This window comes from Salvelinus namaycush, chromosome 5 (assembly GCF_016432855.1).
Source record: "Salvelinus namaycush isolate Seneca chromosome 5, SaNama_1.0, whole genome shotgun sequence".
Classification (NCBI taxonomy): domain Eukaryota; kingdom Metazoa; phylum Chordata; class Actinopteri; order Salmoniformes; family Salmonidae; genus Salvelinus; species Salvelinus namaycush.
In genome coordinates this window covers 46,267,248-46,280,428 of record NC_052311.1, presented here as the reverse complement: position 1 = coordinate 46,280,428, position 13,181 = coordinate 46,267,248, and the positions used below count along the sequence as shown (strand labels likewise).

Here is a 13,181-nt window from a genome sequence, read left to right as displayed (position 1 = left end):
TAATTAACCCAATCACAAAGTTATAACATTCCCCATTATGACCACATGGGTGGCGACTGTCCAACTCACTTCATGGAGGGCAGGTGTCGCAGCACTACATCCACAGCGTGTACTGGGTTGGTGCTGATGGGCTTGTCCAGCTCCAGGGGCTCAGGCACGCTGCGGCCCGTTAGCACCTCGTGCAGCATGTGCCAGCTCACCAGGGACACAAACTTGATCGAGACCTTAAAGGGCCGGTCCTTGCCCCCCTCACCCGGTAGAGTGACGTCCAGATCCACCTGTGTGTGTGCGTTAACAGATCAAGAAGTGTGGGAGCGTGAGAGAGTGTGTGTGTGTGTGTTTTCAGTCATACTCTCGTAGGAGCGCCAGCTAGTAGGTTTGACTGTCTGTGTGTGTGTGTGTGTGTGTGGCTGGGTGGCAGTCGACATCCATCTTACCCCTGCGGTTGCCACAGGCAGCGGGTTGGCAGTGTACAAGCTCCTCTTCCCATCGTAGACAGGCCGACGATCCCCAAAGATGGTAACCTTGAAGTGCTGCACCATGGAGTCCACCACCTCCCTACAGAACACAAGACCAAAACAAGTTAACCTCTTTTTAGACTTGTCCAATGGTCTGCAACTTGTGGCTCTGGTAGCGCATGCGGCTCTTTAACTGCCCATATGTGGCTCTATAATTAGTATTCAAAGTAATAATAAATAAAATATAATAGAAGTAGAATACACACATCAAATTACCTCTAGTCACACTTCAACAACCCATAATCTGATACCACGTGAAACATTTTGAGATCCTAGCGAAAGGCATTATTCAAGGCGTACCTGTTGACGCGGCGCGGGCACTTCTCGGGCTTGATGTCCACCTCATAGAGGTAGACGTCTATCTTTGGGATATCCACCTGGAAGCAGTTGGCCAGCAGCTTGATGGGCTTTCCCATGGTGCCATAGCCAGGCCGCCGCGGCACAGTGAACAGGGGCTGGGCTCCAACGGCTCCTATAGATGGAAGGGGGGGGGGGGGGGGTGGAAAAAGAGAACAATCATTCAACTTCAATTACAACAGACCAGCTCTTTGAGGAAAAGGCTTAGATTAGTAAATTGCTAAAAATCGGCTTTGACGTGGCCACTTTTTTAAACTAAAAAGTTAGGTATAACTGGGGCGGCAGGTAGCCTAGTGGTTAGAGCGTTGGGCCAGTAACTAAAAGGTTGCTGGATCGAATCCCTGAGGTGACAAGGTAAAAATCTGTCGTTCTGCCCCTGAACAAGGCAGTTTAACCCACTGTTCCTAGGCCGTCATTGTAAATAAGAATTTGTTCTTAACTGACTTGCCTAGTTAAATAGAAATACATGTAAAATCACTTGTTTCCTGTGTGTCAAGAAGATAGAGATGGCGGCTGAAAGAATCTACTGGAAGGAACCACTTTCGAAAGTACAGAGACAGCGAGGAATGCTATGGGGGGGTAATACAAAAGGTTTGGTTCCACTATAAAAAAAATTCAACCCAACAGAAACAAACACACAGACGTGTGTACGCGTGTGTACACAGCGGTACGTAACACACATTGCCACCCCCAGACACAGGATGTCGAGTTATTTTAAAAACAGCCCGATGTGCCACACTCATCCCAGTGCCATGTTGGGTCTGCCATCTCGTGGCCTGCCCATCAACATCAGGAGCAGCTGATGTGAAGGGGGAAAAAAAAAACCACCTTTTGAAGCTTTGTGCTGGTTTAGTCAGACATTTGCTATGACGTTGTTCAGCTGGCCTATGTGAGCAGCTTAAGTATTGCGCAACACTTAGTCTAACAACAGTTCAGATGAGGGGAGTCAGTATATTGTTTTTCCATCCTAAACCATACTGAACAAAAATATAAAAACGCAACATGTAAAGTGTTGGTCTCATGTTTCATGAGCTGAAATTAAAAAAAGACACCAGAAATGTTCCAGGCACACAAAAACCTGATTTCACAAATTTGCTTACATTCCTGTTAGTGAGCATTTCTCCTTTGCCAAAATAATCCATCCACCTAACAGATGTGGTATATCAAGAAGCTGATTAAAACAGCATGATCATTACACAGGTGCACCTTGTGCTGGGGACAATAACAGGCCACTCTATAATGTACAGTTGTGTCACAACACAAAGCCACAGATGTCTCAAATTGAGGGAGCGCACAATTAGCATGCTGACTGCAGGAATATCCACCAGAACAGTTGCAGGATAATTGAATGTTAATTTCTCTACCATAAGCCGCCTCCAACATAGTTTGAGAATTTGGCAGTACGTCCAACCAGCCTCACAATTGCAGACCAAGTGTAACCACGCCAGCCCAGGACCTCCACATCCAGCTTCATCACCTGCGTGAGCGTCTGAAACCAGCCACCCGGACAGCTGATGAAACAGAGGGGTATTTCTGTCTGTAATAAAGCCCTTTTTGTGGGGAAAAATTCAGATGGACTGGGCAGGAGTGTGAAATCCATAGATTAGGGCCTAATGAATTGATTTCAAATAACTGATTTCCTTAAATGAACTGTAATTGTTGCGTTCATATTTTTGTTCAGTATACACATCCTCATCACCGCTATTCAACACTTCCATCTCCATCTCTCAACTCAAGAAGTCAGGCAGAAAGTAAACCATGGGAGTTTCCCCTCAGCCTCTCTCTGGTACTCTCCACCACCAAAACCAAACTGCCCCAATGTGTCATTGATCAATGAGTGTCAGTGGTATGAATGATTCACCTCCTATTGAGTCATGATGAGCATACATGAGTGGGTGTCAGTTCATTCAGAGCCCCAGCGCAGGGGGGGATAAAAACAATAACAGAACCCTTTATCAGGTGCTGCCAGCTCATGGGATTGGTGCATGAGTGAAGATGATTGTTTAGGGCTGTCTTTTCAGAAGCTGGAGCGTTCATGGTTCTCTCCCCTTCCGTTTCTCTCGTCTGGTGGACCTTGAGGGGTAGGTACAGGGGTGACGGATGCAGGTTGGGTGTAGGCTAAGGACACACACGGGTTTACACATACCGCCACACAAACATTGCTTTTCCTGTGCTGCGGTGGGGGTGAGTAAGCCAAGGAGGAGGAGAGGGAGGAGTAGGATGGCTGGGGGAGTGGGCAGGGAGGGCTGGTATTCCTCTCATGCACTCATACTGTAGAACTAGCCTCCACACTGCATGGAGTGTAGTGGGCCAAAGCAGAGTGAGAGAAACACAGGAGGAGGAGCGTCCTGCCTCTGGACAATGTGCCAGGCATTCTAAAAAATGTAAAACGACACTTTCCTCCTAGTCCTGATGTTCTCTTGTACACACCCTCCCCCGCCCCTTCTGACAAGATCTTGCGCGCACACACACACGCTCTCTCACGCACGCATACATGTCCTCCTGATGTGTGTGTGTGTGTATGTGTGTGTGTGTGTGTGTGTAAGCATTTCATATTAAGGTCTCCACCTGTTGTATTCGGTGCGTGTGACAAATACAATTTGATGCCGTCTTACGCACACACACACACACACACAGGTGCCTTCTGACACGCCCTTAACGAAACACGCAAGCAAGCTCGAACAACCACACACAGGAAAGCAGCTGCAACGTCATCATCCCACCATGCAGCGAGCGACACACAAAGAAACACCAAGGCCACAGAGAGAAATGGATAACACACACCCAAACACACCGGTTCAGAAATTCAGAACACTGAAAAAAAAAAACGACTCAACATTTCCACGCTTCCGGTTATTAAACCTAACCCTCCTGGCTATTTCTCCTTCAGACTTTCAAAGAAATGGATTCAAAACACACTTGTGTGCAGAACTAAACTAGATGGCAAAAAGCCTTGTCGCAAAATCCCTTCCAAGGCATGCTAGCATATTTTCTCTGTCACTGATAATTCAGAATGCTTCTCAAGCACACACACGGCCTAGCATCTCAATTCCCCCCCCCCCTCCCCCGTCTAAACTATTTGAGCCCCTTGCAGACAAAACAAGTACAAGCACGCCCCTGGGAACTGTAGAGTGAGGGGAACGTTGTGGAGGGATGCGGCTGTCAGGGGCCAGGGAGTTACGTAGAGGGGGGAGCTGACTACTCTAGTCTGAGGTTTCTCTGACACTGTGCTGGCCCCAGTGGCCCCGAGCTGGCCCTGTCCTCAGGTCACCCACTGCCCATATAAGGCATGTTCAGTACCAAGCAAGCAACACAGCACAGAGAGACCAGTGGCTCAGTGGAACACACACAAACACAAAAAAGCTGAATTGTAAGCGCACCCCCACACACACACGTGAAGCTGAACTAACTGCTCCAATGAACTCGACCTGAGATGCACACCAAAGGATCAACCAAAAACGCAAACAAAAAAGTTGAGGCCTAAACTGCACACCAAGATTAGTATTAATCTATCCTGAAAAACGATGACCTGTGACCTATAGGTCTTCCCATAGACATAACGAGATTGCCGGCAATGACATACGGCCTACTCAAAAGCCCATGTGGAGGAATCAAAGGCTTGTGGTCTGCGTCATTTAGCGGTGAGAGAGGTAGCAGGTTCAAGGAAACCTCCCCCTCGTGTGTTTACTCTGAAAGACTGTGCGGTCAGAAGATTCGTAAAGGAAGAACTTGTTTTCCAATCAGAAAGATTCTAGCTACTCAGTCTTTCAACGCTTTGTCTCGTTTTGTTTCCTGACCCTTTGACCTTTATGTTACAGACTACAGTACAGACACCAACTAAAAGAGGCAGTTAACTGGGTAGTACTCGTGAGGGCATACCGTAGGGAAACGGCGTACAACAGAAAACAAAAACGAGCGTTATTGGACAAGGTCAGATGGTCAGAAAACAGAAAGAACTGCTTTCTCCGTTTGGTGCCTAATGAATATGTACCTGATATTAAGAAAGAACAAGTCAGTGGGTATGAGGAGACATCACTGAACTGACCTTGTAATGACAATTTCTCAGTCAAACTAACTGAAGTGGACGTGCCAAAATGGGTACAAAGCAATAAACTCTGCAAGGTTGGCTTTGTGCAATTGTTCCATCATTTATTTTATTTAAGTGTCTTTTATGAGCAAGCCGGCGTTCGATCTCAGGCGACCTCAGCTTGCCACACTCATAGGTTGGACGCTGGTTAACGTTCTGAGGTAAAAAATTACTAGGCTATGTTATTACAGGCTAGGAGAGAAACCAGTTACCACACCCCTGAAAAGCAGTGGATACCTACACTGACTGGGGTCATGTTCAGTAGGCAGAGAATGGATGAAAACAGACTCAGAGATGCATTCTACTACCTGAACTCAATGAACTCTAACAAGAAACGTAAAACATATTGCAACGGTGTGCACTAATGAACATGACCTAGTTACCATTGCACTGTACACATCAAGTCTGGGCTCTCCCTTTCGCACTCCCGCTGCCTTCAACAATGATTGGCTGCAAATGTACTCACTGACGCAGGGCAGGCCCACACAATACAGCTGTTGTATGTCTAATCCGGAAAGGCCTGGGCTGTGGGAACAGGGCGAGCGCTCCGATGCGGGGCACAAAGGCGTCAGTCACAGCAGGCAGCGGCCCAGGCACACGAGGACGGACGGACGCACACAGTGACAGAGCGCCGCAGGCTGGGAGGGACTGATGCGTGTCAAACAAATAGTTTATTCCCCCCTCTGTCACTTGTCCCATCTACCTCAGTGCTCAGAGAGTGTCGGGCACCGACCGGAGCCACCACAGCTGCTGCCACTCACTCCACAATCAAAACACAAGCCAAAGCTGTACAGTGAGACTGAGGAGGGAGAGGCAACATGAAGTACTCTGAGGATGGATGGCAGGGGGGGAAAGCAAGGCAGGCTGGACCTAGAGTGGACACACACGTGAATGAGCTAGCCCTGTTAGCCTGGCTGAGGATTCCACAGGGGAATGTTAAATGAAACACTGTGTAAACCAGGGCAAGCCCAGCCTGGTCGGAACTTTAGGGTACTAGCGGAGGGCACAATTGAAACATGTTTAGTGGTGAGGGAGAACCTCCAACTCTGTGAATAGGACTAGGAGGGAGGGAGGGAGGGAGGGAGATGGACTGGCTTTAGGCCAGGGGTCACGTTAATCCAGAATTCTGTGTTTGTAACAACAAAAAATTAAAACGCAGAGCAAATATCTTGCTGCGTTTTGTAAATGCAGATCTAAACTGCTTATTGTAATTTCTGCTTGGCATGAGAATTCATGAAAGGGCATTCTATCAGCAGACAACACTCTGACTGATGTTTAGCTACTTTTCTCCAGTAAAATGCCAGATGAACATCTTGCAAAACATTAGGACATTTTGCTGGCTACATTCTTTCCATGATAAACATTAGAAATATAATGGCCATACATCGACGCACTTCTGGAAACGAAGCCATTTTCTGCCGAATGGTGTTTCTCTAATGCATTTTCCATGAAGGAAAACTACAGTTGCAGGCCCCTGATCACTCTATTGAAGTGAAAACTTCCAACAAAACGCAGGTGAAATGGTTTAAAAACGCAGGTTTTTGATGGTCTGCATTTTGAAAATGCAGATTTCTGAACTCAAACGCGACCTCTGTAGGCTCATCTCAATGAAATCAGTCAGTGATACAAAAAAAGAAAAAGACACTAGTGCCAGCCAATCAAATGCGTTGTTTCAAGACAGCACACAAAGATCACTTTTCTGGGATAATTTCTCACTTTCAACGACGTCAGGCTCTGTCTTCTCTCCCTCAGTTCTCCCACAAAAAAAAAAAGTTTGGTTACCCCCTTAAGACACTCCCCTCACATCAGCCCTGGGTCCCTCTCTTCCTGTCTGAACCCACCATGCACTGTGCCACTCGTGTTGTGTTCTATAGATTTAGGCTAAATGGTCTTCACTAAACAGAGCTCAGGAAGGAGAGAAGAGTGCCCAATCCAGGCCTCCTCCTCATCCCACTGAGCTGAAACAGACATCCCCCAGCCTTTACAGCCCACTTCTACTGGGCCCTCCTACTGACTCAGTCAGTCCTCTCCATCTATCCCCACGCTCTCTCCCTCCCTCTCTGGCTCAGTGAATCACTCTCTCTGGCTCTCCCACTCCCTCTTCCGCTGATTTATCTGCCTCCCTCCCCCTCTCCCACATGAGTTCAATTCTAGCCACGCTCACAACATGTGAAGGTCGACAGACAGATGCTTCTCAATCTAGCACCCATGCATGGGCTGTTTAATTTCAAACTTGTTACAAGTGAAAAATAACATTCCTTTCTAGGCTATGGGGACACAGGCTGCAAGATCCTAACGAACACAGGCTCGTGTTCATTAGGGCATGCAACAAAATACGCCTTGCAAGGGTAAAGAGAAATGTAGTATTTCTCATAGGACAACTCTAGGTTGTCCCTCCCCGTTTGTCTGTTTTCTTCCGATTGGTGCCTAATGAATACTAACTACTCAGGCCTAGCCTGTGTGTGAATATTCCAGCTGATCGTCAACATTATACTAATGGGAGTGTTGCAATGTGTCCCAAATGGGCTAGCTTTGGAAAAGGATTTGAAAATCAAAAAGGTGGTTCTCGATTTCCCGCCTTTTTTCTTCAAGTAAAGTGAGGCGCTACAGAGGCAGGAGAGAAAGAGAGAGATCAAGGAGGGAGGATAAGAAAGGTGATGGGCGTGGGGGTTAGGTGAAACAAAACAAAAAAAAGAGCAGGAAGGAGAATAGAAGGAGTGTGAATCAGAAAGACAAGAACTGCCATATATGCCAATTCAAAATTAGCTACTGCTAACAAACTTTAAGTACCTCAACCACATTTACCTAGAAGACCCCCTTGATAGTTGGCAACTAGCCAAAGTGTGAGGGGACAGAGTGGGGAGGTCCCCTGTACTGCCGGTGTGGTGTCCCACGGGGGGCCAGTACAAAAAAAAGTATGAATGTATGTACTTGTAAGTCGCTCTGGATAAGAGCGTCTGCTAAATGACTTAAATGTAAATGTAATGTAAATGTGTCCCTTTGTCTTTCGGTAAGCCCCACACAGGTGTGTGGATGAGGCTGTGTATGTCATGGGCGTATCCATTACAACAGGAAGCAGCTGCACTTCCCATGGACTATCAAGCGTGCCAGGTTACACATACAAAACCAACTGACAATAGAACTCATCTTAACACCACATACTATACGATAAAAATATAAAACTTGTTGAAAAAAATAAAACAAAATAAAACAAATGGGCCTTGATCTCATCACGATAAAATGCAACTGTGTTCGTTGGCTGCCCATACCATAACTCCACTGCCACCATGGTGCACTCTGTTCACAACGTTGACATCAGCAAACCGCTCGCCTACACGACACCACACACATGACCTGCGTTTGTGGCAGTACGTCCAACCGGCCTCACATTCTCTAAAACGACTTTGGAGGCGGCTTATGGAAGGGAAATGAACATTCAATTCCCTGGCAACAGCTCTGGTGTACATTCTTGCAGTCAGCATGCTAATTGCATGCTCCCTCAACTAGAGACATCTGTGGCATTGTGCTGTGTGACAACTGCACATTTTAGAGTGGCCTTCTATTGTCCCCAGCACAAGGTGCACCTGTGTAATGATCATGCTTTTTAAATCAGCTTCTTGATATGCCACAACTGTCAGGTGGATGGATTATCTTGGCAAAGGAGAAATGCTCACTAACAGGGATGTAAACAAATTTGTGCACAACATTTTAGAGAAATTAGCTTTTTGTGCATATGGAAGATTTCTGGGATCTTTTTTAAGCTCATGAAACATGGGACCAACACTTTACATGTTTCATTTATATTTTTGTTCAGTGTAATATCCAACCTCATATGAACAAAGTTTTATGATCATGTGTTGCCTTTCAAATACCATACAGACCTGTATGATGGACGGGATTTTAAGGGTTAAAAGCTCAAGTCATATCCTATGAGCACTAGCTAATCTTTGCATGCTGCCAGACTACCTTTGGAATGAATAGTGTGTTAATAAGCAGGCCAGGCAATCAATTAGCATTTTCTCACGCCACACTCTTCTTAGCGACGAGGGCCCCCTTTCAATCATTCACTGAGGAATCAAGTCCACTGCCCTGTTCCCCCTTATGGCTGTATGTCTGTTAACCATTAGGTACACAGCTGATGGACAGAAAACATCTGCTCTGTTCAGGTTTGTTTTTTAGGGCACACTGTAGCAAAAATGTTTTGAAACAGAAAAGCAAAAAAAGAGAGCTTCTTATCAGTCGAAGTCCAGATAGTCCTACCTTGTTGTAGTCTGCATTCTACCATTTGGTGCATAATGAACTATCCCCAGTTATCCCCCTTTTAAACTCTACAACCTGAGGAGGTTTGGAGGTCAGTTGCCAGAGGGGGGGGGGGGGGGGGGGACCTCCTCTGGAGGGAATCAATATAGCTCTGTCTGGCCTGGCCGTATCAAGTGTCACTCACTGGGTCTACCTGCTAGGGTATCGTTGCAGGAGAAGTGGAAAGCTTCCGTTACGACTACAGACAAAGCAAACTGTAAAAAACGGTTTCTCTGGTTGCCACTGTAAATGGCAAAAAGTAACTGTCTGACCTAGGCTACCATCTAGGTTATACAGGGTCTCCTCTACTATGGATGCTTTCCCTTTTGATTTAGGCCTAGCCTACACGTCACCACTGTTTTGCAGTCTACTCATGAGAAAACATGACGAACAGGACCATGCAGTCCCACTTACTATTCAAACTGAAAAGCTTTGAATAAGGAAAAGTAGTCAGTAACTTTGCCTCTCCTGAACTAAGCCCCTATAAAATCAAAATCAAACTTTTCTAATAGAATAGTTTTATTTATTTATTTCTCCCCCCCCTAAGTCCATAACAATGCTCAAACATCAGGAGACCACGTTTGAGGTCTGGGAAAAAGCTAAGAAATGTTGATGTAGTTATTACCCTTTAATGCAAAGTGTGCACCAGCTAGAGACAGTTGTTTGGCTTGGAGGGTTCACGGGCCAGTAGGAGGTACCCTTTCCTCTGGTCTAAAAGGCAGTGATTGGGGACGTTGCCCTGTGTAGGATGCCGTCTTTCGGATGGGACTTTAAACGGGTGTTCTGACTCTCTGTGGTCACTGAAGATCCCATGGCACTTATAAAAGAGTAGGGGTGTTAACCCCGGCGTCCTGGCTAAATTCCCAATCTGGGCCTCATACCATCATGGCCACCTAATCATCCCCAGCTTACAATTAGCTCATTCATCCCCTCTCCCCTGTAACTATTCCCCAGGTCGTTGCTGTAAATGAGAAAGTGTTCAGTCAACTTACCTGGTAAAATAAGGGATACATTTAAAAAGGCACACAACAGGGGAATTCCTGTTTCACTGATGCATTTTGTTCATGTCTTATGATTAACTTGGGCAAAATAATACATTTTCTAATAAGTTCAATACATTTTTTAATATTGTCGAATTCCGTTTTAATGTCTGGATTTCATCCGCATGTTTCGTAACTGATTTTATAGGGCCCTACTGACCTCTGATAAACAGTGTGGCACATGTCTGCTGTGACAAACAAGATAACCCCATTGCTGAACCACAGGAGGCTGCGGAGGGGAGAACGACTCATAATTATGTCTGGAACAGCTCAAATGGAATGGCATCAAACACCTGGAGACCATGTGTTTGATACTACCCCGAGCCCGGTCTCCCCAATTAAGGTGCGGCCAATCACCTGTTTGCTGAACGACTCATGCATAACCATGTGGACTTTTCTATGACTAACGATTAAACGACGTGAGTAGGAAGATACCCATGAATGTTGAAGTGTGAAATGTGATGCCACAAAACTTTTCTTAAGTCTCCATTTCATAGCATTGCTCCACTTATGACTAGCCTAACTTTACAAGACTTCATCAAAGACACTGTACTCCCACATGGTGTCGGTATAGAATTACATTTCACTGGTGACTCACACATGGCCAACAGACAACTGTTGAGGAACTCCCCTAGCTACAGTTAAACAAATAGTAGCCAGCAGCCATTCATGAATTTACCTATGTGTTTTTAGCAACAGCGGGTGTATTTACATACACTAGCATTGCTTTCAATTAGAGGTTGACTGATTAATCGGAATGGCCGATAGGCAGCAGCATGCTCGTAAGCATTCATTCAAACAGCACTTTACAGCATTTGCCAGCAGCTCTTAGCAATACTTGAAGCAAAGCACTGTTTATGACTTCAAGCCTATCAACTCCAGAGATTAGGCTGACAATCCTAAAATGCCTATAAGAACATCCAATAGTCAAAGGTCTTTGAAATACAAATGGTATAGAGATTAATAGTCCTATAATAACTACAACATAAAACTTCTCACCTGGGAATATTGAAGACTCATGTTAAAAGGAACCACCAGCGTTCATATGTTCTCATGTTCCGAGCAAGAAACTTAAACGTTAGCTTTTTTACATGGCACATATTGCACTTTCTTTTACAACACTGTTTTTGCATTATTTAAACCAAATTGAACATGTTTCATTTATTTGAGACTAAATAGATGTTATTTATGTATTATATTAAGTTAAAATAAGTGTTCATTGTTAATTCAGTATTGTTGTAACTGTCATTATTACAAAAAATATATATAAAAATCAGCAGATTAAATCGGTATAGGCTTTTTTTTTGTCCTCCAATAAATCGGTATCGGTGTTGAAAAATCATAAATCGGTTGACCTCTACTTTAAATTGTATTTAACAAAAACAGTCCGTGAGAAGCCAGAAGTTAAATACAATTCCATTTCAATTTACTGTGCCTATGGACAGGAAGGTTGGTTGCAATGGCAGTGTTGGGAAACATCACATGCAACAATTTAGTAGATCATTTTGGCATGATATGAGCAATGACAGCCAATTAGTTACCTGTAGTTCCGATTTCCATTCATGAGGTCCCTGCCGGGTTTACTCCCCGGATCACAGATGTCAAATGTCAGGGACTCTTGCTTGGTTCAATCTGGTTTATCGGCAGTTCAACGCCTCACAGGCGATGCAGCCGAGTAGTTACGGGTTCCCCTGAGTTCTCCTCTCCGCTTACTGTCAAACGAGCCCCTGTTCCAGTCCCTTTGGACAAGGGTCTTCAAGTCGTTCACACGATCAAGGTATCCAATCAGATTTCACTGCCACGGCGATACTTGCTCGAGCCTTAACGACGCTGATAAACTAGCTAGCAACTAGCTAGATGCTAGATTAGCAAATGGATTGAAACACAGCTAACTGTCACTTGTCAAGATATCATAATTGCAGATTCACTGGGCTCTTTAGTTTCTTACCAGTTTGCTTTATAAAAATCTGATAAATTCGGTTTTACGTCCAGCAGAAATCGAGTTTAAGGCTGGGCGATAATTAGCTAGCTATCCATCTAGCTACATACGACTACTAGTTAGAATTCTCATCCGACAATGGACAGCTACTTATCACTCAAAGTCTGCTAACGATAGGCAGCTTGCACCCGTTTTGATGTGCAGCCTTGTTTCCACTGATGTCACTTTCCAACAGCGGCCAGTCTCGCTGTTTCTAGGCTGTCAACTCCCGGTTGCATTCGCCGATATGACCAAGATTTTCAGCCCGGTTGCCTGTGCTCAACTCTGTGGGGCTCTGACCAACTAAATATGGTGAAGTTACTACTCTGACACCGACAGGAAGAGGTGTGTTCTATTTCAATAGGAAACGCCAAACGTCAGAATGAAGCACTTCGCCCAAAGACAGTACAGTATGGAGATAGGCAGAACCCGCCTCTTCAATAGAAATCCCCGATCACGTTAGCTAGCTAAACTCATGCGCAGAAATACGTCATTCGATCTAACGGTCGTCTCGCGCCTAATTGCGCATGTGCACGCCGTCAAAGGCACCCCCTTCATTATAAGTTATTTTTGACGAAAATGAAAACGAGTCAGTTTGTCACTTTCACGAGGTCAGAGTAATAACATGTTCAATTACTTAAGACATTGGCTCGAATCTTGGTTGTGCCTTTAGATTTCGAAGAATTAACAACGAATTAAGTTTTTTTCCCCCACTTCTCTCAGTGACTTCTCTCACCCCAAACCCCGGCCTGGTCTGCTTGGCCAGTTTCGCAAGCATTCCTGCAAGCCTCGTGATGTTGCGCCTCAGTTTACAAACTCTGTGCTTCGACTTTAGCCAATGGGAATACATTATATTACAGTAACACAGAAACCAGAAATCAGTTCTTATGTTAAAATGTTTC

The 13,181-nt window shown here is 45.2% G+C and overlaps 1 protein-coding gene across 1 annotated transcript in view; it reads right to left on the bottom strand.

The window, feature by feature from the left end:
- The window catches only part of LOC120048346 (protein argonaute-3), a 30,557-nt gene extending 17,972 nt beyond the window's left edge, over positions 1 to 12,585 (bottom strand). Inside the window, exons 1-4 of the mRNA XM_038994243.1 lie at positions 11,843 to 12,585; positions 819 to 990; positions 438 to 558; positions 70 to 278 (exon numbers count right to left, since the gene is read on the bottom strand). Coding sequence (XP_038850171.1) covers positions 70 to 278; positions 438 to 558; positions 819 to 990; positions 11,843 to 11,861 — 521 coding nt within the window. The 5' untranslated portion in view covers positions 11,862 to 12,585. The remainder of the gene's footprint in view (positions 1 to 69; positions 279 to 437; positions 559 to 818; positions 991 to 11,842) is intronic.
- Between the last annotated feature and the right edge of the window lie 596 nt (positions 12,586 to 13,181).